This window comes from Dermacentor albipictus, chromosome 1, assembly GCF_038994185.2.
Source record: "Dermacentor albipictus isolate Rhodes 1998 colony chromosome 1, USDA_Dalb.pri_finalv2, whole genome shotgun sequence".
Taxonomy (NCBI): Eukaryota; Metazoa; Arthropoda; class Arachnida; order Ixodida; family Ixodidae; genus Dermacentor; species Dermacentor albipictus.
Genome location: NC_091821.1, coordinates 244,625,291 through 244,652,473, shown reverse-complemented (window position 1 = coordinate 244,652,473; position 27,183 = coordinate 244,625,291). Strand labels below are relative to the sequence as shown.

General features: G+C 43.6%; 3 protein-coding genes across 5 annotated transcripts in view; 2 read left to right on the top strand and 1 right to left on the bottom strand.

Moving 5' to 3' along the window:
- The first annotated feature begins 537 nt into the window (after window positions 1–537).
- On the top strand, window positions 538–5,395 carry Gcn2 (eukaryotic translation initiation factor 2 alpha kinase Gcn2). The gene has a single exon (XM_065439709.1). It carries the CDS (start codon window positions 806–808, stop codon window positions 5,204–5,206), a length of 4,401 nt encoding a protein of 1,466 aa, XP_065295781.1. The 5' UTR covers window positions 538–805; the 3' UTR covers window positions 5,207–5,395.
- Window positions 5,396–7,855: 2,460 nt separating this feature from the next.
- Window positions 7,856–26,126, top strand: LOC135907925 (unextended protein-like). 2 transcript variants are annotated; one of them, XM_065439711.1, is made up of 6 exons: window positions 7,856–8,726; window positions 9,010–10,268; window positions 10,735–10,878; window positions 10,941–11,084; window positions 16,770–17,018; window positions 18,816–19,627. In XM_065439711.1, exons 1-6 carry the CDS (start codon window positions 8,164–8,166, stop codon window positions 18,911–18,913), a joined length of 2,457 nt encoding a protein of 818 aa, XP_065295783.1. In that variant the 5' UTR covers window positions 7,856–8,163; the 3' UTR covers window positions 18,914–19,627. The 2 variants fall into 2 exon arrangements, with proteins under 2 accessions (XP_065295783.1, XP_065295782.1); XM_065439710.1 differs by lacking the exon at window positions 18,816–19,627 and adding an exon at window positions 25,541–26,126 and having other exon boundaries at window positions 7,860–8,726.
- Sec15 (exocyst complex component Sec15) overlaps window positions 26,087–27,183 on the bottom strand; it is a 17,351-nt gene continuing 16,254 nt past the window's right edge. For both annotated transcript variants that reach the window (XM_065439713.1, XM_065439712.1), the window contains exon 16: window positions 26,087–26,387. In XM_065439713.1, the coding sequence (XP_065295785.1) occupies window positions 26,160–26,387 (228 nt within the window). In that variant the 3' untranslated portion in view covers window positions 26,087–26,159. The remainder of the gene's footprint in view (window positions 26,388–27,183) is intronic.

The following is a 27,183-nucleotide window of genomic DNA, read 5'->3' as shown; positions in this document are numbered from 1 at the left end:
ACCCCAACACCGGCACACCATTTGCCGATTGTTCGATTCTCCCTGAATCGGCACATGTATCGCAATCCCTATTTCTGGCGTTCATATAATAGCAAACAGGTGCATTGTCGCAAGCGGATCCATTCTTTAAAACAGTACACTGTTGTGAAACAGTTGTGTTATTCGAAGGTGCGACACTGAGCGGTTCATCCTCTCACTTTTTATTATTATTATTATTATTATTATTATTATTATTATTATTATTATTATTATTATTATTATTATTATTATTATTATTATTATTATTATTATTATTATTATTATGCGCAATTTGTGCTTCTCTCTGATACTGCTATGGAAAAGCAGGTGGGGTTCTTCAAGGCCAGACAGTTTGGAGAACCAATTAGAATAACGTTTAGTAGTGTACGTTTGGCATTCTGTTGCCTTACCTCAGCCTGCGCGCATCGCAGTGTCTGTTCTGTTTTATAAGAATGTACGCATGTTTATATCACTCCTTTACATATTGAAGTTCCCGCGCCAGCTCCTCCTCACTTAAGCGTGACGCAATTGTGGACGTGAAAACAAGGGCTGCGTTTATATTGAGTGTGTGGCGCTCGCCGAGTTCGCATGCGGTGAGGTCGGTGCGGTTCAAAAGTTGGTTGACATGTGCTGTTGCATTCCCTGTCACTCCGAAATCATGTAAGGAGGCACCTAATCTGTTTAGCGTGCGTTGTTTTGACCCTGGCGAACATGTACACCCCTTCAGCTGCCACCGGGCAGTCAACGAAAAGTGAAGTCAATCTTGTAATTGCTGTAAGCGCTTAAGATGGAAGAGGAAGACCTCAAGGAACGTCAAGAGAACGAGATGAAAGTACTGCAGTCGATGTTTCTGGACGACGTGAAGGACCTGCGGACGAACGACAAATGGAAAACATGGCGTCCGCCCGAGATTTTACTCACGCTGAGGCCTCAGCAGAGCATGACTCCCTTCCAAGCGCACGTGCAGGTGGATCTTCACGTCAGGTGTAACAGCCAGTACCCGAATGTTGTGCCGTTTGTAGACGTGTGCAATCAAAAGGGACTGTCGAATCAAGCCTTGGCAGAACTTCGAAAGGAGCTGCAAGAGTTGACAAAGCAGTTTGTTGGAGAGGTTATGGTGCTTGAGCTTGCCCAGCATGTGCAGTGGTTTCTTCGCCAGCACAACACTCCTGAACGTGGCTCTTTCTACGACGAAATGCTCAAAAATAAAGAAAAGCAGGAGGCAGAGAAGGCACGCGAGCAGCAGCAACAGCTAAACGAGCAGCGGCTAGAAGAGGAAAAGCAGAGACAGGCGTTTGAACTTGAAATTCTGCGTCACCGTCAGGAGATGAGGGTCGAAGCCAGGAGGAGGCGCACGAATTCCAAGATATCTGAGAGCAAAGAACGCAACAACTGTGCGCATAAACCTGAGCTTCTCAATTTCTTCTCCAAGTCTGCTGAGCACACGGTGCAAAAGGGTGCTTGTCTTGGTCACAGTGAACGTGGACACAGCACATTCGGTGGCTTTGACACAACTACAGGTGAACTTGTGTGTATTATACAGTGGAGCTTGAAAACAGACTATCATGTGGCGACTGTTGAGCAGGAGCTACAGACGCTCATGAAACTAAAGCATACAAACCTAGTCCACTACATAGGTAGCTTGTATAATCCTGAACAACGAACTTTTTACGTACTGCAGGAATTTGTAAAAGGCTGCCCGCTTAGTTCCTTCATAGCTCAAGGCATTCCACTTGATGTGGCCCTCTTGCGTAGCTATGCGACCGGCATCCTTCAGGCATTGCAATATCTCCACTGCAACTCTGTTGTGCACAAGGATCTCAAAGAATCTAGTATTTTTGTTGACTGCTATGGGGTTGTTAAGGTGGCAGATTTCAGCATTCCTAGGAAAATTGTAGATTTGTGTCTACCAGCCTCATATGATGCAGGACCTGCCTGCAAATCTAAAAAGAAGAATGACATTTTGCAGTTTGGAAAAGTACTTATATCCTTGCTTCGTGGAGAACATGCAGCCAGTACAGATATACCTAGTAGTCTGTCCCTGGATGCTCGAGATTTCCTGGAGCGCTGCTTGGCTCCACAGGAACAAGACCGATGGTCATGCGAGCAGCTTTTAAGTCATCCCTTTCTAATGGAGAGAGGTCCGAGTGTTGAGAATGAGCCTCTTGATGATGAAGGACCAGATGAGTCTGGTAGTTGTACACTAAGTTCTGCAGGTCATTCACGCCTCCAGGGTGAGTTTGAAGTGCTTAGATGGTTAGGAAGAGGTGGATTTGGAGATGTCTTTAAAGTACGTAACAAGCTTGATCGTTGTGTTTATGCAATCAAGCGCATTCAACTCAACCCATCTAGCAGAGTGCTTAATCGAAAAATAATGAGAGAAGTAAAACTGTTGTCAAGGCTTAACCATGAAAATGTTGTGCGTTATTACAACTCTTGGATTGAAGTTACAACACAGGAGCAAGTTCCCGAAACACTGGCATCTTCAGGTGTGAGTACAGAGTCAACTAAAGGCACTTCACACGAGTGGAGTATGCCAGGCGGCAATGCCGAAGATTCAAGTTCTTCAGATAATATTTTTGGGTGCGCTTTTGGCGACTCTTCATCAAGCGACAATATTGTCTTTGAAGGTAGCAGAGAAGCTGAATCTGAGGTGTCGGAGAAGCCAACAGCTGTGACCCAAGCACGACAGTTTATGTTCATTCAGATGGAATTTTGTGAAAAGAGTACTCTGCGCACAGCAATTGACAATGGCCTCCACAGGGAGCCAAGCAGAATGTGGCGTCTCTTTAGAGAGGTCATTGAAGGATTAGCACACATTCATCAGCAAGGCATGATACATCGAGACCTAAAGCCGGTCAACATATTCCTTGACTCGGGTGACCACGTCAAAATCGGAGACTTTGGACTGGCAACCACAGCATTACTATCAAGGGTAGAAACATCTGAGGTGCCAGAGCACATTGACCAGCCCACATCTGCCAGCTTGACGGGTCGTGTGGGTACCACACTGTACACAGCGCCTGAACTTTTTGTGTCAACAGGTGGCCGTGTTGTGTACAGTCAGAAAGTGGACATCTACAGCCTAGGTATTATCCTCTTTGAGATGTCCTGGCCTGCACCCAACACTGCAATGGAGCGAGTTAAATTGTTGGCAAACTTGAGGCTTTCAAGCATCAGTCTTCCTACTGATGCCTGCAACTTTCTCAGCAGCCAACAAATAAGCTTGATATGCTGGCTGCTACATCATGACCCGTCACAAAGGCCCAGCGCAGCGGAACTGCTTGCTTCACCTCAATTGCCCCCACCACACTTGCAGGAGGCCCAAGCAACAGAAGTGCTTAATCACACTGTCTCCAATCCGCAGAGTAAAGCTTTTAAGCATTTGGTTAATGCACTGTTCCAGCAGGAGGCTACTGTTGTCCAGGACTATGCCTATGATGTAGATATGCGCAAGGGAAACCCGTTGCCTCAGTCAGCATTGCTTTTTCGGCATGTAAGGACATCTTTAGAGCATGTTCTTGTTAGGCATGGTGCTATGCCAGTGGTCATTCCTACACTGCTTCCTAAATGCCCAAGCAGTGAAGAAGATGATAATAAGGTTCATTTCATGGACCACGGAGGGTTGATAGTGTCATTGCCTCACAACATGAGGGTTCCATTCGCTCGTTATATAGCTAGACGCAGTGATGTTGTGTCACTTAGACGATATGCAATTGAAAAAGTGTACCGTTCGCGAAAGGTATTTGGTTGTCACCCACGAGAACTGCATGAATGTGCATTTGACATTGTATGTTCAAGCCATCAAAGTGCCTTAACTCACTGTGCAGAAGTGCTCCACATTGGCAGTGAAATAGTGGCCGAGTTCCCTGAGCTGCAAGCACGAGGATACAGCATACGCTTAGGTCACACAGGCCTTATGCATTCATTATTGATGCATTGTGGTGTACCTGAAAACAGGTGGTCCCAAATACTAGCAGCATTACGTACCGTTCAGTCTTCATCTAAGGTACAGCTTCAGCAGGAGCTTGATGCAGTGAACTTGGGGGACCAGGCCGTGGCACTTCTTTCCCAGTTTTATGAAGTTGAAGACAATTTGACTAAGGTGTCCTCTATGTATCGCTTTGTGGTGCGCCAGAAAGGTCCTGCAGCTGCCCTTGCCAGGCAGGCTTTGTATGATCTTGAGGCAGTGCTGCAGGCATCCTCTGCCCTGGCATTCCAGCTGCCTGTGACAATTGTGCCTTGTCTTGTCTGTGATGAGCGCATGTACTCTGGCATTGTATTTGAAGTTGCCTGCCAGTCGCACAGAAAAACACGTCGTCAGGGCCGTGATTTGTTAGCAGTGGGTGGCCGTTATGACAAACTGGTGGCTTCATTTACTGTGGCTGGTGCCAAAAGGGACCTAGCTGCTGTGGGAATCAGCTTTTCTATTGAGAAAATTGTACAAGCAGTGGCTGAAGACGGTGAGACACCGTTCTTAGTAGAATGTGTTCTCGGGAACATGAGTGAAGTGTCCTCGTCACTGCGAGACCAGCAGTTAGCACTCTTAGCGCGACTGTGGAGCATGGATGTTCCAGCAGTCATGGCACCCCAAGATGGTATTGAAGAGGCTTCCTCCTTTTGTAGAGAAAACTTTGTTCCACATCTTGCCCTTCTTAAGGAAGCCGAACCTGGTTATCTGAGGCTGCGTAGCCTTGAGAAAGACCGCTTCACTGAAAAAAGGTTGTCTGTGTCTGAGCTTTGTGAACTTTTTGATAAAACTCCCCCGACTGAGCCAGCAAGGCAAGAAGTTAATTCTAGTGGACCAACACTACGAATTGTGTTTAGTGTCGCAGAAAAGGTGTCCACAAGCAACAGGCGGAGGTACGAATCTCAGATTGCAACTCAACTGGCACCATTGGCTCAAGGGTTTCTTGGAAGGGTTTCTGTTGTGGATGTTATAGCAGTTGAGCTTACTGGAGATGTACTGCGGTCAGCTGTTGCTCTGCTAAACATGGAAGCTGATGGACGCAGTTATGAAGGTAGTGTGACTGCCCTTGTAGAAAAGCATCCCAGATGTAAAAAGCAGTTGCTTTTGCTTGCAGAGAAAGTGTACAACCTCATATTTGAGGTTAAAAGGACAATTTTTGTGCTGTATGCACTACAAGATAACAACTACAAGGTGGTTATAGTTCCTTCCAGAAGCTAGCACTGGAAGAAGCAATGCTCAGTTGTTTTATGCTGCCCTGTGTTGTGCCAAAGTGCTGGTTGGTCATCTGCAAATATATATCTGCATTTTGTCATCATCTGCATCCTAGTCAAGACATTGCTGTTACACTGATTTCAGTGTGTTCTTTAATACTGCCATGAGATTTTGTCAATAAATGGTTTTTTAAAATTTCTTGTTGAGTGCACTATATGAAATTTAATGTGCTGTCTATTGATGCTGCATTCTTCAAAAGATAACATCAATTCAAAACAATGCAAAAATGTTGTGTTGCTTTACTTGCCTGTTTATTTTTTTTCCTTACCTTTAAGCCTAAAGCATTATGAAAAGAAGTTACGGCTACAAGAGCAAATACACTAACACTTGCATGTAGAATACGAACTGTGGCATTAAGTGTGATTGCATTGCTGGCGAAGGAAATGGAGGCCAATATATAGTTGCAATCTCTCTCTCTCTCTCTCTTTTTTTTTTAGAATGAAAGAAAAGTATGTGCTGACTTGACTGAGAGATGCACCAACTAGGAGCCTCTAGCTGCTCGGAGATGAAAAGAAACATCATAGAAAAGCTTATGGGCACAAAGGAGCATAGTTTTGCTTAGATGTCCTGTGGAACCAAGTTTTTTCCTTCACAAGAGGTTTGTTCAATTCAGAAAAAGGTGCACGGCACCTCAAACGAAAAAGTGCAGGGGGTGCCAGGCTGCACCGACTCGCTGCAAGGTTCAAGGGTGCAGTGCACCATGGCGGCACCTTGCCTTGCACCCCGTTCAATCGAGCACGGGGGTGCAGGGTGCACTGCTGCATTTCGGGGAATCGAAGGTCTAGGTGCAGTGCACCGTGAATAGGTGCAGAAGGTGCAGAGAAACTCGGCTGAATCGAATAGACCTAAGGTTCACGCTGGCAAAGGAAAAATATTTAACATGACAGTTGATTTCAGACCGAATGTGGAAGTCAATGTGATGGTCTTAGTTGGACAGTGTATATTTGAATTGCTGCCTAGTCAGTGTTTTGCAAATATGTTTCATATATTACTGGAGTAAAGGAGGAACTCTTGAAGCATGCATAGTATACAATTGTTACTCTCTATTAATTTGACTTCGTCAAAAGCAGTCATTGGGAACATCACTTACTAAACTATCTGTAAAGCTTACATTTAGGTGAGCAGCAGTGAGGTACACATATGGAGTTATAAAACCTTGATTTCTAGAAAACTCTTGCATTTGGTAATGTGAAATTTCGTGCTTTAAGAATGGCATGAAGCCAAAATTTTGTGCAGATTAAACACAAGAGGAAGATGGTTTACATAGCTTTAATTTTGCAGTGGAACACAATTGTCAATAAAGAGACATTATTTCAAATTCATAACGGGAACAGCGCAAACAAGACGACGACGGAGTGAAAGGACACAGGACAGCGCTCGTCCTGTGTCCTTTCACTCTGCCATCATCTTGTTCACGCTGTTCCCATTATGAATGGATACCAACTCGCCCAACTTTCCACTTTAATACAATATTTCATAGGCTGCTGTAACAGGAAACACATGTAAAAATTATCATTAATAGCTGCCACTGCCTGCATGCAATTAAAAAGGAAAAACTCATTCCGTATTAAAGTTTAACTTCACATATGTTTTTTAAAATATGGCACACTTAGCAAAAATTAACAATGCTATCAATGAGAGAAAATAATTCGTAGGATATAAATAATATCACATAAGATAACAGTTGTTTCGTGCACATGTAGTTTTTTAATACGATGTAAATTACATGCGGAAGAAGGAATTTGTTTTTTAAGAAGTTAAAATGTGCCACTTAATGATTTATGTCATGGTCTGAGTTGTCAAGGCAGATGTGTTAGTAGTAATGAGTGTTGGTGGTCTATAATTATTCCAGTCATATATGTTATGAAAGTTGTGCACACATAGCCTTTTAATTGTTTTGTAGCACACAAGGACAAAAAAAAAGGCTGAGGTGAATAATGGTACCATTAGTGCTTTTCAAGAATTTGGATGTGTGCAGACTTTACCCGACTTTCAAAATTTGAAATGATTTGCTTATTTGCACCGAGTCATAATGTTCTATTAGCAAGAAATTATACACAATGAAAATCTGTGTGGAAAATGAAAAGAGCCAAGTATACTGCTGACACTGTGCAGGCTGCATTAATCATTTCTACACTGTTTTGTTTGACACAGCATGACACCTCACTGGAGCATTGTACATCTCGCCAGTTAGTTAACCAGTCAACACGTACTACGTTATTGGAAGTGATATCCTGAAAGTTATATATTCAAAAGATGGTCCCTGTATGTATTTACACTACTAATACTGCTTCACAACCTGCTGTTGCACAATAAAGCACCAATAAGTTGTAATATAATTTTGTATTTTATGATGTGCTAAGGAAATCTGGATGGAATTTGAAGCCTACTTGAAACATTGCTGATTCCACGACGAGATATTTATGAAAGCGAACTGCAATTACGTAGTTCTAATTAAACGTATGATTTCATTTTGTTGCAACCCAGATAGACGCTTTTACATGTACGATAACTCGAATGGGAAAGTTTACGGCACTACAAGGTTTTGTGAGCAGCTGAAACGCCAGCTGTTATTTGGCGGTCCATCCGTTCCACCGCACTTCCCTACGCTCGCGAGTGCGAGCACCTTGTGGAGCGGCGCGCCACCGCCGCAGCCGGCGCGCATGACGCGGAGTCCATGGGAAGCCCTCGATAGACCGGGATCAGGTGCACATGATGTGGTGCAACGGAATCCTGCGCGCGCTCTCCGATCTCAAAACTAACCTGCGCCGAGCGCAAGCGGCAGCTGTGAGCATCGCGCGCGCGGAGAAATCAAGGAGCTGTAGGAGCGCGCGGAGCCCCGACGGTGGCGACATCGCACGCCTCTGCATTCTGCTGCAATGTTGATGGTGTAAAAGCGTAATATGGCGTCTGCTAGAAATGGACTTCATAGATTTCTAGTTCTGTGGCTTTGTAGTCGTTGTTCAGCGCTTTATATTGGCCAGCCTCTTGCGAGTCGCGAGGATTTTGTCTCCGTGGACAAGATTGAAGCCGTCTGCACGGAGTGGTCTCCTGGCAGCGTGCGTGTTCCCCGAGTTTTTCCCAACTCTCGGGTGGCTGTGCGTTTGCGAGGCACGGGACTGCTACCAAACAGGACCAAGATTGCGTTCACCAGCGAAAGCTTGGAAAACGGTCAGGAGTGCCATAGCGAGCTATTCGTAGGCAGACAGCTTCGAGTGCGCGCTGACAGCAACGGAGATGTCGTCGCCCAGGGCGTCATTCCCGCTGCTGCCTCGCAGGACTCTCTTTACCTGTGCACGCGCAACCGTGGCCGTTGGAGGCACCAAGGGAAAGCGGTCAGGCTCGTGTACGCAGCCGCGCCGACAAGGCACGCCGGCCAGCTCAGAATGCGTCGCAACCTGGGCATTGGCAGGCGCTCGACCGATCGCATCGGAACGGGGCCCAAGCGCAACCTGTCCAAATCCGAGTGAGTGCTTACTTTCGTTTCTTTTGCCACCTAGCGCCATGGTAAATGCGCGCGCGCGTCTGAACGACGCGTCAGGAGCAATATTGGCTAGCGTTTAAATAGAGCTGTACGTTTGCTCTCGTAGTGCACAAGTGAAATCAACGAGATCGTATATGATGTCCTTTTGATGCTGTACGTCGCTCCTGCTGACACTGTCATCAGCGGCGTACTCAAGTCGCCGCGCACGTGTTGGCGGGAGCGGCACGCGCGGCAGCCCGTCTGACCCGTGCCGGTTGCATTGCAGGTTGGACGACGGCGAGGCAGCGCAAGTGGCGCAAACGGCGCAAGTGCTGGGCCTGCGGGCTTTCGGCGATCGCGTGGCCACCCTGGACTCCGGCATGACACAGGTGCCTGCGGGTACCATGGTGGAGTTGCAACTGTTTGGCAACGGCTTCACCAACCAGAGCTCGTTCGCGTTCACTCACGAAGCCGCGCCAAGGGGTTCTGCTTGCGATGAGGTGCCTACAGTGGCCGTGGTTCACGCCACTAATGTGGGCGGCGGCAAAGCGTCAGTGTTGGTGAGCCTTCCAGGCCCCAATGTGCACTACTACGTATGCAGCAAGGCGCCCCTTAGTGAGGATGTCAAGTGGGTGCACCAAGGGGACGAGCCCTGGGTGATGGTGGTGACCCAGGGGCGGCTCATGCCTGTCTGGGTGCAGGCCATCATTCTGGCTGGCCTGCTTCTGCTGTCGGGCCTCTTCAGTGGCCTCAATCTGGGCCTGATGGCTCTTGATAAGACAGAGCTGCGCGTCATTGAATCGTGTGGAACACCCAGTGAACGCAAATGGGCCAAAGTCATTGCACCTCTGCGCGACCATGGAAACTATCTTCTCTGCTCCCTGCTTCTGGGCAATGTGCTTGTCAACAGCACACTTACCATTCTTCTGGACGACCTCACCTCAGGCTTGGTGGCTGTTGTCGGTTCCACCATCAGCATCGTCATCTTTGGTGAAATCATTCCGCAAGCCATCTGCTCCCGACATGGACTGCAGATTGGTGCTCGCACGCTGTTTATCACAAAGGTGTTCATGGCCCTCACACTCCCTCTGTCATGGCCCATTTCCAAGATCCTCGACTGGGTTCTTGGGGAGGAGATAGGCCATGTCTACGATAGGGAAAAGCTGATAGAGTACATCCGTCTCACTAAGGACTACAACATGCTGGAGAATGAGGAAGTGGACATCATCAGTGGGGCACTAGAGCTCAAGAAGAAAACTGCCAATCAGGCCATGACTCGTATGGACGACGTGTTTATGCTGCCTGTTACAGCAGTTCTGGACTTCGAAACAGTGTCTCAGATCATTGCGCAGGGTTACACTCGCATTCCAGTATTTGATGGTGACCGCAATAATGTTGTTGGACTTCTAAATATTAAGGATCTGGCTTTTGTGGACCCCGAGGATGAGATTCCTCTCCGGACATTGTGCGAGTTCTACAATCATCCTGTCACATTTGTCTTCGAAGATGAAACTCTCGTCAACTTGCTCAATGAATTCAAGAAAGGTAACTGTTAGAAAACAATTGTTCACATACTGCGTAGATTGTAAACATTAACAAAAACAAAACCGATCGTTTGGAACAAGCTACAAGGAGCATTCATTCAAGACGGTGGCTGCCCTAATGCTGCACTAAAACATATCATGCATCTAATCTTTCCATCAGTACGCAGCAGTAAGGCTTACATCAATGAATTCAGGAAAAGTAACCTTTAGAAAATGATTTTTACTACTGCATAGATTGTAGACATTAACATAAACAAGAATATATTTGCAACAGGCTACAAGAAGTATTCATTCAAGAAAGCAACTGCCCACATGCTGCACTAAAACATATCACGCATCTAATCTTTTCATCGGTGAGCAGCAATAAGACTTGCATATATCCTTATAAGCAGACTGGAAGTTCGTCAGTGTTTTTGATTTCCTTGATCATGTGGTGTCTCAGCTGAGGTTTTTCTTACTTGGTACAGGGCAATCCCACATGGCTTTTGTTCGTCGTGTGAACACAGAAGGAGATGGTGACCCATTCTATGAACTTCTTGGCTTGGTCACACTTGAGGATGTCATTGAAGAGATCTTACAAGCTGAAATCATTGATGAAACAGACATTTTAAGTAAGTGTGTCTACAACTGGCAGTGTTGACGAGACTGTTCACACACATCTTCCTCATTTCAGTGGATAATCGGAGAAAGCTAAAACGAAAAGAAGCTCAAGTGCGCCAGGATTTTTCCGATTTTGCCAAGCTTGGTTATGGTCGGCAAGGCAAGCACAACATCTCACCACAGCTGGCTCTTGCAACGTTCCAGTACTTGGCTACCTGTAAGTGAACGAACTTTTTGTTAAGCTAGAATCCTGTTCCTGTAACATTTTACAGTGTACATGAGCAGTACCTGCATTACTGTATTCTTGTTTAGGTTAGTTTTCTGAGTAATGTCATATTTAGGTCTGAGTACATTGTTGTGGCAGCTGCACCTAGTTCGGGATTTCTTTCATTTTAAGGGAGCCACCGACATTGCGTTATGGTATGTTAATAAATGAATGCCTGTAAAATTTCTGCTCTATCATATTACAATTATTATAACACAATTGCCCTCCCTTAGAACACAACACTTGTGTTTATTCCTTTTAACTCCAACCACTGAGCCCACAGATGCTTTACCAATGGCACTTCACATAGGTGAAGTTATTTAGAACTATGCACAGAACATGGCGTAGGAGCTGTACCATGTACTTGGACCTTTGAGCAGTGCTGGTAGTGCTTTGCACACAACAAAGGCATCTTGGCCTTCCTCTGAAACACTAGCCTTGACCATACTCCAGTTACTTGTTACTTGTACTTGTGTATGTTGTGCATTTGTGTGTTATGCATGGATGCATTTCATGTATGTTCCTTGTCATCTAGAGAGAGAAAAAGATGAGAGAAAGCAGACAGGCAGGGATTTTAACCAGAACAAAAAGGGGAGAGGGGAACGTAAAAGATAAGAAAGAAGCAGAGAAAGACACAACAGCCTGGCATTGTCCCTTACAGCCTACCGCTTTGGTTAAAGGTAGCATGTAATCAATTAAATTAAAAGAAGGAGAACTCGGGCAGTCTTGCTTCTCTTGTGTATTGACTACAGTATAAATTTTGTGCCAGATGGCAAATATTTTAAAACTTAGTATCTGTATATGCACATGTGAGGTAAGCACATATATATATACATATATATATATAAATTTTTTTTTTATCTAGTGCTGTTTTTAGCTAGCTGTGCCGCATTTGCTGCACAGCCATTGGGGTATTGGATATTGGAAATGGATATTGCTGTAAGCAGCAGGACTTAGTAGGCAAAAATATAGTGCTTTTGTGTAATGAATTAGAGTGTCAATTCCTTTTTATTGCTACCAGATGAAGCTTGTTTTCACGGAGTCATTTGCAAAATTATTCATGTGCTCGTTGCACCATTTTTTGCTTGGATTGCAGTTTCTCACATATTATTTTTTTAAATTAATACGTCTTGCCTTATTACTCTCTTCAATTGGCAGATTTCTCAGGTGGCTTCGAATGCCACACTCAGATTTTTAACTCATAAAAGGGTGTGACAATGGTCTAGTTGGCATTGCATCTTGTAGTAGAAACATTGTGAGAAACAAGGACTGTGTGTTGTGTGTGTCTGTCTTCATTTCTCGCACTGTCTCACTACAACTTGTACATCATGTTGCAAAGAAAACAAGAAAATCATATCTCCTCCATTTCTTAGTGCAGGCCAACATTAGCATAACTGCGACTGGTTTATGGCCATTTTCCATTATTTTGTTCAACTAGCTCAGCCACTTCCCAAAATGTGCATGGAAGTTCTTTGGCACAAAGTAGATTTCTAATTCAAGCTAGTCATACTTTGAACACTGTGTTTGCATGAAATTTTCTGCTTATTCTGGGCTATTTTTGGATGGACCATACCATTTATTTGGGCTTGCTTTCAGGGAGCGACCCGCTTGATGGCTTAATTCATCTGGTCACCTTCTAATGAACACTTTTTGTGTCATCTCAGTGTTGAAAAATAAAACATAATAATGCATGATCTTGCTTATAAATCTCTAAGGCATCGTCACTGCATGTACCAGTCCTAAAGATATACACACCTTTTTGTGGGTTATTTCCTGCGAGTAAAATGCATAGAATTACAAACCATCTGTGCATTCAAACTTAGGGAGTAAAAACCATGCATTTGCTTGAAACTGAGTCTGCCTAAGAGAAAACTGCAGAGCAGAGAAAGTTATGCCAGTCCATGAAAGTGCACCAAGTGTAGTGCTATCAATAATTAAGCTTATTCATAACGACACACCTTTGCATTTAATCTAGGGTGCAGCTTGCAAAGTTAATGAACACAACATTAAGATGAAAAATACCACCTTCAAAGAGTGTCTTTGTTGAAACCTCCTTTGTTTGGTGACAAATGCCTGAAGCAAGATACCAGCCTGCACCTGTTTATTGTTGTGAATGGAGAAATGACAGCATTGTTGCTTGCAAGATGTGTTCATGTCCATTTTGAATTGTGGGAACAGATAAATGCCCGATGGAGCCAGGCCTGGAGAATAAGAGGGATGATCTATCACTTCATAGCCTACCTGGTCCAATTTCTGCATGGTGATAAGCATCTTGTAATAAGGGTTGTTCTGAAGAAACATGAATGCCTTTCACCAGCTTTTCTCACCATATCTTTCAGATGGCTGCATGAAATTTAAACAGAACATTTGCAGCAGTAGTTGGCATTTACTGTGAACTCTTGATGAACCTAATCGATGTGGATATCACTCCTTCTGCATCCCAAAACACAATCTCCATAACTTTAGCAACGGATATCTGCTGTCAAAGTTGTTGTGACTTGGTGAACACACGTTGCCACTCCGTCGGCTGCTGTTTGGTTTCTGGATCGTAGTGTTAGAGCCACATTTCATTGACAGTCACCAAATGGCTAAAAATAATAAGAATCCCTTTCAAAATGTGCCATTATTCGACATGAAGCAAGCACACACTGTTGTTTGTGATCAGCATTCAACTCTTTTGGGATTCATTTCGTGTACAACTTTCTCATTTGTAATTCCTCACAGGCTATATATGGTGAAATTGCTCCACAGGTATCCCCACTATCTCTGCAGTTCTCTTCAGGCCAGTTTGTTTATCTTAGAGTGTACAGAACCAACCTTCCCAACGGTTACTACAGTCATGTTGCACACACTTAGTCTTTGGTCACTGTTCTCCCTCTTCTGAAGCCAACAACTTACTTCTTGGTTGTGCTGGATGAAAGAATTTTGTCACCAATGCTATCATGTAATTCACCATTAATCTCCTTTATCGCAGTTCTCGTCTCCTGGTGGATTAATTCCATATTTTTCTGGGCCATCATTCTCAAACTGCAGCAGTACAAAGAATTGTTACACTTTGGTATTAAAATTGCAGCTGAAGTACGCACAAGAACCCCTTTATCGTATAGTTAAATTCCATGTTAGGCTGGAAACTTTTTAAGCCTCATATGTGATGGCTTTCTGAAGGTCTGTTCTTTTTTTTACTTGATCTTTTTTAAAATCAGAAGCCACTTGTGCATTCATATGAGAAACTAAGAGAGACAAATGTATTGCTAAACATGTGTTCTTATACATGGGGTGGCTGTAGAGTAATGTCCACTACTTGTGGAAATTTGCAGAATATATTGCATGGTTTTGGCCTTGTGTTTGGGGAATCTCATCTAGAAATGTTTTCTGGATATCTTGGCCCAAGCATTACCCTTCATGAAAGTAGTTTTCATTCTATCTGTGCGCAGTTTTGGCAGTTATCCAAATGGGTGAAAAGAACAGATGCCCTAGAGAGACCCACAGGCTTGCATGCCCTTTTCCAGACACCATATTGTCTTTTGATACTGTCTGTGGCATGATTCTTAAAAATATTTACGTGTTTTGTGCACATTTGATTCTTTCAGAAATGCTTGTATTCTGGTGGGTCACCCATGAACACATCAAATGTAGTGATTATTGATAAAAAGACAAGCCAAGTAACATTCATTTTGTTCTTTCATTTTTACACCATGCAAGCTATTCAAAGACTGCTTTTACACTTGCTTCTCATGATCCTTGACAGACATCTATGTGCATGAGCAGTTTCACTCATCAAGCTAATCATTAACTAAATGTATGAATTAACACTCTAATCATTAACTTTGCACACATGCTGCAATTGTCAAATTGAAACCAGTGAGTGCAAAGAGCATGTCAATTTAGTAGGAATGATCAGACTAGCATGTTTCAACATACAACCCCAAAACATGGCACAGATACATTGGCATTCTATGCCTCATTTTTCAACAAGGTTTTCCGAATGTGCTATTGGACAAAACTCTGTTGAATGCTAACATATTTTAAAGATGTACATATGAAAACGAGTTCTAGTTTTACAATTCATACTAAATGGACGAGCCTCGAGTACTCACCAGCTTCAGTTTCTTGTGCGTGTCGTCTGTCAAGGAGCATAAAGCATCTGTAGAATCAGCTTTTGCTGAGCACACTTAGTAAAATTTGTGAAAGTATCACTCTGAAGCCAGTTATAACAAAATAAACAGATAATAGTATGGTGCAAGTATATTCTTTTCACCAGGATGGAAGCCCAGGTAGCAGAGATGTGCATCTTAAAATTTATGCTCCATGCTTCTGCTATCTATATTGCACATATTGATGCAAGTAGTTGTGGATTTGTAGCACTTCCTCACACCAGTGTCACGTCATACTCCCAGCACTTGTTCCTCCAAGTCTCTCTCAACCACCAGTGCACGCTAACGGGACTATCCTTTCTTCAACTCTGGAGAACCCCCATTTGTGCTACTCCCTTCTTTCACAGTGTCCTATTCCATGCTTCCAGCACTGCTGAATGTTTGCCCTCTGCACTCGCTATGTCCATATTATGTAACAGAGTGTCCTATGCAGCATTGATCATTCCTGTGGGGCTGAGGTGCACATTTTTGTTTAAATCATTCATTTATGCTCCATTCATAGCGATGCTCTGTGCCATGGCAACTTGATAATTTCATGTCGCATCAGTGGCCTCCAGTGCTGTTATGAACTATGCATGTACAGTCGACCGATTCTTTAACAGTACCGCGCAATCATCGGCTGGTGAACACCTACGGCGCGAAGCGACACAATCAGCAAGAACAAGAGAGACCAGCAATAGATCATCAAGTTCTTGCTGATCTAGTGACTTTGCAGCTATTAGAAGGCGCTCACCGGCCGCCGATTTGACACTCGCGCAGTGCTGTTAAAGAATCAGTCGACTGTATCTGTTAGTACTACTGAGTTTTGTTGGTAGAACTAGCTTAGTCAACATGTAAAGGGGGGAAGGCAGAGGTGTAAACTGTAATGCAATGCCAATTGAGATAACATGGTTTCCCTCGACAACAGCTATCTGTGTGGAAATCACTTGCATGCTTGTTGTCCTAAGTGCAGCTTTTCACAGGATGATGGATTTGTGCGCATGACCCTTGTTGAATGCAACTGCAGTAAGTGTTCTGGCACAGAGTGGCCTGTCCAACTTTCAGAAAAGGTATCCTGCTTGGCAAAAACTGAGCAGATAATAGTAGTGTCCTGTTAATAAACTACTCTTTTCTACTGGTTTGATGCAAATGTGGAAGCGACTTCACTCACCCAGTGCAAAGAGGAAAGCATCAGCAGCATATCTTCAGCTCAATCATATCCTACACAATTTAAAACCACCCAATTCTAATGACACCCTTTGGAATTGCTGCATATAGCAATGCATTGTTCAGCACAGACATGAGCACTGGCCGTAATCATACCACTGTATAACATACGACATTGGAATCTTTGGAAAACTAGTTTCACATGATTTGCGATCACTATTATACATTAGATTGCAACATAGGGGTCATGCAACTTTGACACACCTTATCTAGTTGTGCAGAAGCTATTCAATATCAAAGAATTGCTTTAAAGAAATGTTTTAATGTTTTAATGCAGCTGTGGAGCCATTCAAGAAGAACCTCATCTCAGAGTCTGTCTTGCGGCGACTGATGCTGCAGAACATCTTCATAAGCATTAAGATGCATTCTCGTGAAGACCCCGTCATTTATGTGGCTGGCCAACCAGCTGACTATTTTGCGCTGGTGCTTGAGGGACGGGTCAGCGTCACAGTGGGCTGTGAAAAGCTGCTGTTCGAGACGGGGCCATTCAGCACTTTTGGCATTCCAGCCATATACCGTTGCCCAGGTGAGCATAGTTACCAGCACATCCTGTACACAAAATCATTGCAGTTTGTTTGTCTGTACCCTCTTCAACTACCTTTCACACAAGCACAAGGAATGCCATCAACTTCGACTGCTGCACTCATTTGAAGTAAATGACACTGTGCAGTACTAATCCAGGTAGTGTAGGGTGTTCATAAAAATATATCAGTGGTTCCTTTTTACCAGTAACTCATTTGAGTTCATCATAGTTGTGAAACGAACACTTCTGCCTCAACTTCGCTACAACAATGGGTCTCCATGACTCCCATCACTGCCCTTCATGTCTGTGTGAGAAACAAGGGAATATTGCAGTGGCATAGCCAGAAATTTTGTTTGGGGTGGAGGGGTGGGGGACACATTGCAGCTCGGCCTCCTCCTTATAGAATTTGTCGAGGGATCAATACATGAATAATAACTGCATTGCCATTGCCAAAGATGCTGCAAACTAATTCTTGAACACTACACACTGTCAAGACAAATAAAATATTCGTATGTCATAAAAATTGTCAAAAATAACTGATACCAGTGCTTCCATGTTTTTGTCTATTTAATAAGTAAAGAAAATATCATATGCACTTTAGAACTTTATCAGTTCGATACTAGCAAAGCAGTGCATGCATGTGAATAACGTAAAGACCATGAAATGAACAAGATCAGTACAAATGTTTTAATGAAACTTTGTCATTGAAGAATGTTTAGATTTTTGTACATATGCAACTGCCAGGAAAAAATCTCAGTGACTCTGTCCTTCGTTCCAATGTATTGCGCAGGAGCAGCTGTCACCAGTCGTGTATTGAGTAATTGTATGGAAACTATAGTCGCAACACAGAGCACATATAAAAAACAGGAGTTTTACAAAATAGGCATTACAAATGCAAAGCTACAGCTTGATAAAGGGCAAAAAAGTGCCACTGGCAATAAAGTTCACTGCATGTATACACAAAACCTCGGAACAAGATATTTAGATATACGCATAAGTATCCAATAAATCTACGTATGTAAGCAAAAGTCAATGTATATAATGGTCAAACAAGGCAAATAAACATGTCGCGCAATCACAGATTCACAGATCACTGAATCCTCCGTCCACTACCCCTGATGCATTGCGCGCGACGCATGGCAGTGTGCTTCCTCCCTGCTTTTCTCCCTTGCGCACACAAGACTGGGTTACCATCGTCGGCTCGCCCATCACCCCCTCACCCCCCCGTTCCCTGCCTCTATGCTTTCACTAGCACACACAGCATGCGGTGCACAATGACAATGTTATCGTCCTTGGACTTAATACAGAACATGACGGCAACAGCAGGAATGCACCTGGAGTGTCCATATAATTGCTGTCGTAATTATAAGAGTATCCGGCAACTGAAGAGTCCCGTGGCCCATTACTTTCAGCAAAAGAGGAAGTAACAAAATCGTACTTTCACCATGCAACAATTCGCTGTGCCGCAACAATGCCTTTTTTTTTCTCTTGTGAGGCGGGGCACCTAAATGAAAAGTAGGAAATGAACACATGTTGGACACAATCGAATTTCTACTTTGGGCACCTAGTGTGGTTACCGAATGAATATAGAAGAAAACGTGAGACGCTTGGTCCACAGAGAACCATCGGCATAGTGCTCAGTATCCTACAACAGCGAGACAAAGGACTTTCTGAAGAGGTTGCGGTATTATCAAAGTGAATGTGATGCCCTTAAGCGAACGCGTTGCAATCCATTGAGTCCTCACAGTGATGATGGCGAGTGACCATTGTTTTTTTTTTTTTTTTTCTCTCATCTGCTAGCAAGAAAGCGTCCAAAACTCTGCCAGGCCAAAATCTACTCGGTCAGAGAAAAACGAATTCACACCAAAGTGCGCCGCGTAGTGGTCGGGGCAACATGAGAAAAACGCATGCACTCTGGCTGGCTCTGGCAGCCCGCAGGTAGCGAGAACAGGAAAATTGAAGAGACTCAATGTGTCCTTGCTAATAAAAGTCAAAGCAGAAAAAATAAATAAGAATGTAGTTACCTTTGCTGGCTTTAGTGTGTTGACATGGATGCTTTGGCGCAGGTGAAAAAAATGTTGATATTCTTTTCTGTGACATGACGACACAAATGCACCACCACAGCGCTTTGTCTTATCGGACCTCGCTGAGTGCTCTGTCAAATTGTCTGATAGTGCATTGATTTGGCCCTTCTCGTTGTATGGTCCGATGTACGACTTTAGAAAAGTCAATGCACTTTTGGCGTCAAATGTTTATAAGAACACTAAACCTACAAAGTTACGGAATTGAAAATCTAAAGCACTACTTTGGAAACATCAATGCACCTTTCGCATAAAAAGTTCATGAGAACTTTATGCACATAAAGTTTCAGAATTGAAATCCATGCGCTCCGTAGATTTCACTGTAGATGCCACCACGAGCCCTCTCGCCGTCAAAACACCCTTGAAACTTTGTCCTCGGATGGGTCTCCTTGCGTTATGTGACTCCAGGTGCGTGGGCGTTGTCACAAAATCCAGCCCGATTTCACAATGTTCGCGCCAAAATGGCTTTTCGAGCATGAAAAAGACATTCTACACAAGATCCAGAATAATTTCCGGTGCTGGGGGTTGTTTGGTCGGCGGTGCATGACAGCACGAAATAAATTTGGGGGGGGGGGGGGGGGCTGAAGCCCCATAAGCCCCCCCCCCTCTTCCCCCCTCCTGGCTACACCCCTGGAACATTGGATTGAGCTTGCATTTTTACTTGTGTAGTATAGTACAATAATACTATGAAATGCCAACTTGTTTGCACTGGAATTTCACATAAAGAGGGCATTTCGGTTTCTTAGGGGTTTAACATCCCAATTTTGATTGCGCAGTGCTCGTTAACATGCTCCCAATGCTCAGAACACAAGCATTTTTTCATTCCGAACCTCATGACTAAGGACGTTAGCCTTAAGTTTGGATGGCACCTTCTCATATGTAATGTCATGTGGGGGGCCATGCTATGTGTCATGCACACACTTGCTAGCTCTGTGAAGTCTGTTCAACACAAATGGTTGAGGTCCCATTTTCTGGTTTCCAAAACCATGCGAGTTGGCAAGTTTGTCAATATGTCGAGCCCCATTATGTTGCAGGGGCCCCTTTTATGCAAAAACAAGCTGCCCTTGCCCAACAAATTTGATTGCAGTAAAGAATATTATATGCCTTTTTAGTATTGCTTCAGCACTGCTATTATAAAATTAACACTTCCCTTGAAACTTTTCTATCCGATGTTTCAGTTACTATGGCGTCAGTCTAGTGAAAAGAGTGGAGCCATCCGAGTGCATGCTTGTTACGAATGGATCTGTTGGTACAGCCTCATTCTTGGCAACAGATTTTTGGCAGTTAAGAAATACATAGAATGTCTCATAGGGAGCTGCTGAAAAACTGCGTAACAGATAAAATTTGGTATTGGCATGTTGCAAGTGTGACCTGCACACAAAAAGATCTGACTGCCTTTCACCATACCATCACTGATGCACATCAGAAAGGACTCTGTACTGTGCCACTGTGTCAGTTGGTTCGACAGCCATGTCAGGAATGAAGAATGCAAGCTACTAACCCTGCTCCTGACTTTTCTTTGCTCCTACCATTGTTAGTGCACGCAATTCAAAGAAGAGTTTTTTGTCCAATGATGTAAATAACCATTTGCATTACAGAAACAAGGCCAGTAGAGCTTTTAAAAAAAGGCACAGATTTGTGCATTATATGAACAAGGAGAAGGGAAACAGAAAGGCTCTATTTTTGTTAATCACGATCATATAAAGCCAGCAGGCAATGACGCCAAGAAAAGCATAGGGTAATTAGCTGTGGTTGAAATTGAAATGTAGGAAATAATGAAAGGCAAATTAAAGAGGACAAAAAAGGTGAACTTGTAACAACTGGTGACTAAACCCAGAACCGTATATATATCATATCATAAGAAGCCTACAAATAATGTCAGTTCGTCGGCTTCTTATGATCTAATAAAAATTGGGCCCTTCCGTTCCCTTTCTTCTCGTCCGTATGCATACATGCATCTGTGTATAGTCTTTCTTTTTAGCTGGACCAAGTTCTTAAATTGCCTGAACCAGTTAGCACAATTGTAACCCTTGATCTAACTTACATGATCAGGTGGCCATTGCTTTTACAAAAAAAAGTCTAAATCCTTAATTGAATAATTAGCATGATTATGTTAACTTTCTAACGAATTACTTTACTGCGCATATTACAATCTACCAATTGTAACTATGAGTTTGCAAGGCATATCGACTTGGCATGTATTCCGAGGATGGCACTGGTTTCGAGATATGCGCCCTCAAAATTGCAGCAAGAATGCACTGTTGTTCCACTTGCTTCTTAAAGAAAACGGCTGCTTTATACATTGAAGCACAAAAGTAACTGGAATGCCACTGAATTTTGTCGGACACTTTGAAAACGAAATTGGTAGTGTCCTGAGAATCCGTTACAAGTTGATAAGCCTCGCGAGCTCACCAGATAATTTGTAGATTGAAATATGTGCTGTAAAACAATTGATTGAATAGTTAATCAGCGAAATTATGTTAATTATTCAATTAAAGATTTTGATTTCCTGTAAAGGTCGTGGCCGCCTCGTAATTTAGATCAAGGCTTAGAATTGTGCTAACTGCAGGCAATTAAAAATTTGGTCCAGCTAAAAAACAACACCCTGCGCGCGCGCGCGCACGCACGCACACACGCACACACGCACACACGCACGCACGCACGCACGCACGCGCACACACACACACACACCTAAGATGTACTCTTAGACCAAGATTCAGGAAAGCAGTGAGGTAAACTATTCTTTTGTGCAATAATTAGGACATTTGTATGTTTTCAACTATCCTGAACACGAGATGCTGTTATAGCATGCCATTGGCATAGCCAGAATTTTATTTCAGAGAGGGAGTTCCAGCAATCAACTTGCATATGGCAGCCTTACAATATTGGGAAATGGAGTGCGAGAATGCACCCACCTCTTCTGCCTAAACCACCAGGTTGTATAAAGAAAATACAGTAAGACCCCGTTAATATGTACCCACTTAATGAGTAATTCTGTCTTAAATATAGTCGCGATGAATGCCCCACCCTATCACCATTGAACTAATGTATTGGCTGACTGCTTAAGACGTAATCACTTACCACATGGCAGATGGTCAGTGCGTGCGTAGTATTTACTTCATTTTTTGGTGCTTTCAAGCCCGGTATCTGAGAAATGTGTGTGCACACCATATATAGTGAAATTGCAACAAGACGACTTTTCACGGACAGCAGTCCCCATTGATAGTGACATCAAAACATGGTGGTCATGACATGTTTCCTGCTGCCATAGCTTCTGGCGCTACCACGTCGTTGACAATGATCTGGAAGTGGGTGATGGCCTTTCTATCTCCGACGTGGTGCATGCATTTATCTTCATGAGGGCATTCACAGAAAAGTGAGGCCTATTGGAGAAACTCACTCGTGGCCTTGCAGAGCTTAAAATTAAATTATGGGGTTTTACGTGCCAAAACCACTTACTGATTATGAGGCACGCCGTAGTGGGGAACTCCGGAAATTTCGACCACCTGGGGTTCTTTAACATGCACCTAAATCTAAGTACACGGGTGTTTTCGCATTACGCCCCCATCGAAATGCGGCCGCCGTGGCCGGGATTCGATCCCGCGACCTTGTGCTCAGCAGCCCAGCACCAGCCTTGCAGAGTTTGAGAATGCCATCGTCGTTGCAAGGTTGCCACGGCAGCAAGTTAGAATCACAGATTTTCTTACACCCTGCTCACAAATATAACTGTGTGTGTGTATGAGTGAAAATTAAGGCGTAGTTTTTTTCTCACCAGTAAGTCTATAGCCGCTCACTCTGCCATTGTCAGTTAGTTAGTACATCGCCTAGTGCGTACCTGATCCACATTCCCCGCCATCTACATACTAACAAGGTTTTACTGCACACATTAATTTGCAGACTGATAAGCAGCATTAGATTGCATTGCAGAAAGGTAGTCTAAAACATAGTAAGCTTGCTATACTCCTTGACAGTAACAGCAAAATTTTTTGCCCCAACAATAGCTTTAATTATGTAGCACCAAACGAGTGGGAAAATAAGCACAAGTTGTCCAGTGAATTTAACTGTACACTGCGATTTATACATGCCATAAGATCACTTGGAGTTCCCAAGTGGCATAGAATGCAGGTTAACTCAATGGATCTGATCCTTTGCAACAGTCATTATATAGTGGTTGAACTGCCTCAGTGCAATGGCCACAGTTCTATGGAGGCAGACAAAAAAGATATGTAGCTGTAAATATTTGTAGAAATGACTTTGAAAAACACAAATTGATTTTCGACGTTTCGGCCAGGTACCGGCCTTTATCAAGAATGGTTGAACATGCATAACGACAGCTGTTTTACAGTTTATTGGTGCAACATTGTGCAATAACTAGTTTGCAATGAAGTTTTTCATTGCAAACCAGTTATTGCACAATGTTTCACCAAGAAATGTCTAAAACTGTCATTACGCATGTTAAACCATTCTTGGTAACAGTCGGTCCCCAGCCAAAACATCGAAAATTTATTTATTGTTTTTTGCAACATGGATTTTTTCAAATATATGTGTGTATGTCGCACGCGGTGTGTTGTTTGCCAAATACTACACAATTTTATTAAAGTTTTGAAACGGTAATTTTAGCACACCATGCAATATGTGCTCGCAACAAATTTTGTATGAACCATATCAGATGACAAATCACCAGAAGGCTACTCGGTGCTTTTGTATGCATGTTTGTGCTACTATTGTGCACAATGTCTATAGCTGCAAACCCAACACACTGGGTAGACATAGTATTTTGCTGCAGTTCTTATGCAAGGTCACTTCCCCGTTTCACAAGTCTTTATGGTACTTGTATTTCGGTAAGATAAGCAGGTTAGCTTATGCGACAGAGACAGAGAATAACTTTATTGAATTGGGGAAGTGGGATAATGGATTAGGAGCTTGATGGGTGGCGCCCCAAGTACAGGGCTCCACTGGCTTCAGCCACCAGCTGAACGTGACCCAGAAGAGCCTTCTGCACCTTCGGGTCCGAGCTGGCAAGTTGTGCCTCCCATTGCTCCAGTGTGTTAGTTAGGTTATACCTAACTAAGTAGGCATTTAAATTTGGCGGTCTATTTTGGCATCCCCATGAGACGTGGTACAAATACAGCGGCGAGTCGCTACACCACGGACAGGCAGGCCCATGCATTGTTTGGAAAATTTTGCTTATCTTAATAAATTTGGGTAGACCCCCATTTGAATCCTGCAAAGATCTATTGCGTCTTCCCCTTGCAAAGATATGTGGGGGGCGCCGCATGCCGCACTGGTGAGCAAGAATATTGCGTGGTGCCATAAGTGCCAGATCACTATCCTCCTCCTCGCGATGGCTTTCCTGTGAAGTGTCGAGTTGTGAATGTGAAGAACACCAAATAGAAAGAACTTTGCACTGTGGTACGACAGCCACACCCGAACATTTTTTGCAATATATAGCAGAAAAAAACTCATGGCTATTGCACGAGCCAATGTTCTATATCCAGCCTAGTGTGTAGTGTTTTCTCCAATAAATGGTACCTCTGCTGTAGACATTCAAGTTGGCCTTAAAAAGCTTCCCGATAGTCATAAAAGAATGGCAAACAGTTTTGATAAACAAGTACTCTCGCTGCAAATAATTGATGCGCAAATTAGTGATCACTGAAATTTCGGTAAGCGTGCTGCTAAGGCTTGCTACTTCCAATGTGAAAGCAAAGGAAGTGACAAGTCCTTTCTAGTTTTAGAGTGTAGTAGCACCAAATGCTATCAAATGGCATCATCACTTCGGGTACCAGTGATGCTATAAAACAATATTGGTTCTCTTTTATACTATTGAAGGCGTCTCCACGGGTGCTGTTTGTGCTAAAGACGTGTTAAAAAAAAAAATAGCGTCAGAGGTAGTGCTTCTCCATAGCGCCTGCAAACTGTGATATGGGCTTTAAAGACCGACTGCAACGAAATTTAAGTTAGCTGTATTGGTAATACATGGGTAGTTTATACTACCGAAACAATCTTTTGGTAATCGTATAACTTTCTTATTAGCAGCCATTAAATAGCACCTAATCAGATGACACATGCACCTGGTGGTGCAATACAAATCCGATGGCCTACAGAAATATTTACCACACTTTGGGCATTGCCTAACCTTGGAGCTATGCTGAGGGCCCTCACTGGTTCTGAACATTTTTTTCCAGTTTCGATATCGAAACATCTGTTTGTTTTAACTTCTTGTGATGCATCCACTCATATTTCAAACTTAAAATGTTGCACTAAGGCTGCTATATATCTACCCTATCTGAAATTGGCTTCTTACGCAGTCTAAAGTTTTGTTGCAGTTCATCCTGCATAAGTGTCTTGTTATTGTACTAATATCTCGCAATAAATGTGACCAGTCTGTAGCTTCAAGTTCATCAGCATCTGCAGTTGTCAGTTTAATAGGGACCTCCTCCGCAGATGCTTCCGAAAGCGCGGCACAACAGAACTTGGCTGCCGGTGAGCCCTCCAGCTGGCCAGTGCCCGAGGAGCCCTTTGTGCCAGACTACAGTGTGCAAGCGGTGACAGACATGGTGTACATGCGCGTGCACCGGTCTGTGTACCTGGCGGCCCTCAAGGCATCGCGCCTTGACCGGCCAACTTTACGGACAGATCTTGAGGTGGACCACATGCTTAGCAGTGGCGCACCAGAGCGGCCTGGCGACAGCAGCTCACCCCTCCTGGGCGACAGCAGCTGATGGCTCATCACTGCCAATGCTTCTCCTAGTCATCGCTCCAAAGACGGCCTATGGGTCGCACGCCACTTGGCTGGCTTCCTCGCCTATGCCGGTCTTTCAGCAGCAGTCTTTCTTGCTCGTTACGCCCAATTTTGGGCCTCGTACCACCGAGCGCCCTTGCATTATTCCATGTTAGCAGATTCTTATCCATGGTAGCCTACATTCTCTTGCTTCAGAGTTACTGTTACTGTTTTTAGTAGTGTATACAAGAATGGTCACACAGCAGTAGTATGTTGCCAAAGCGATCAATAAAACATGTTTCAGATTTGTTTGCTCACTGGTGCAGGCACAAAGCTTGTTGCTCAAGCTACCAGCTGTCGCAGCTGTTTGAGCACAGTTTCTTGCAGCTTTTTCTTGTCTCGTTCCTTCTGCTTCAACGATGAGAAAATGTTTTTCTTCTTGTCAGCCTCTCGCACCTTCTCAAGAAGCAGCAAAGCAAGGCTCGGGTTGACACGCAGGTACCGGCTGCTCTCTTTTCCATGGTCATGGAAGTAAGTTGACCAGTCCTCTGCCATGAACAGATCTAGGAGCTGCAAAAAACATTCAGATCAAGTTAGCAGACTTCATTCCTTTGAATCCCACAGTGTGCTCACCATAATAAGCAGGGCAGTCCTAAATGTTTCAATTATATGCAAGCTCACACTGGTTCACAGGTGTTTTTTGCATTCTGTTCCTATAAGAACACAGAAACTCAGCGAAAACCTCACATACTTGCAAAAGGCAGTGGTATTGGGTTAAACCGTTGGACCAGGACAAATGTTTCTTGAGGACGGACTTCCCTTGTAGTTACATGCTACTATTGGGTGGATGCCAACTTTCCCTTTTATGAAATTCACTCTTCCTTACAGATTTTCACAGAGCTTATTTGGTTTTGCATTTACAGCCTGATCATAATTAGGCAGAGTGCATTAAATAACTGAAAAAAATCCCAACCCACTTTTCTTCTGCGCATGTCCGTGATAACACATTACAAGCATCAGGAAATAAAAGGCTGTTAACTTCATTAAATTCCAGAGTTTTACGTGCCAAAACCACAATATGATTATGAGGCATGCCATAGTGGGGTACTCCCAATTATTAGGACAAGGCAGATCCAACCCCGTGTTACTATTTGCACACTTCCCGAGTTCATCCAATGCAATGTAAAGACTGCAGTGGACTTGGGCCAGGGCTCCCCTTACCCCAATGCATACTCCCACCCCTACCCGCCCATTTCTCTTTTTCGTCACACCTATATTCCATTCTGCCTATTTACAGGTAGAACGTATACAAATAAAGAAAAAAATAAGTCTGGGGTTTTACATGCCAAAACCACGATACATGACT

Coding starts and splice junctions, on each gene's coding strand:
- Gcn2 (XM_065439709.1), top strand. CDS start 806: ATGGAAGAGGAAGACCTCAAGGAACGTCAAGAGAACGAGATGAAAGTA.
- LOC135907925 (XM_065439710.1), top strand. CDS start 8,164: ATGGCGTCTGCTAGAAATGGACTTCATAGATTTCTAGTTCTGTGGCTT. Junction 8,727..9,009: donor CGCAACCTGTCCAAATCCGA/GTGAGTGCTTAC, acceptor GTTGCATTGCAG/GTTGGACGACGGCGAGGCAG. Junction 10,879..10,940: donor TGATGAAACAGACATTTTAA/GTAAGTGTGTCT, acceptor TCCTCATTTCAG/TGGATAATCGGAGAAAGCTA.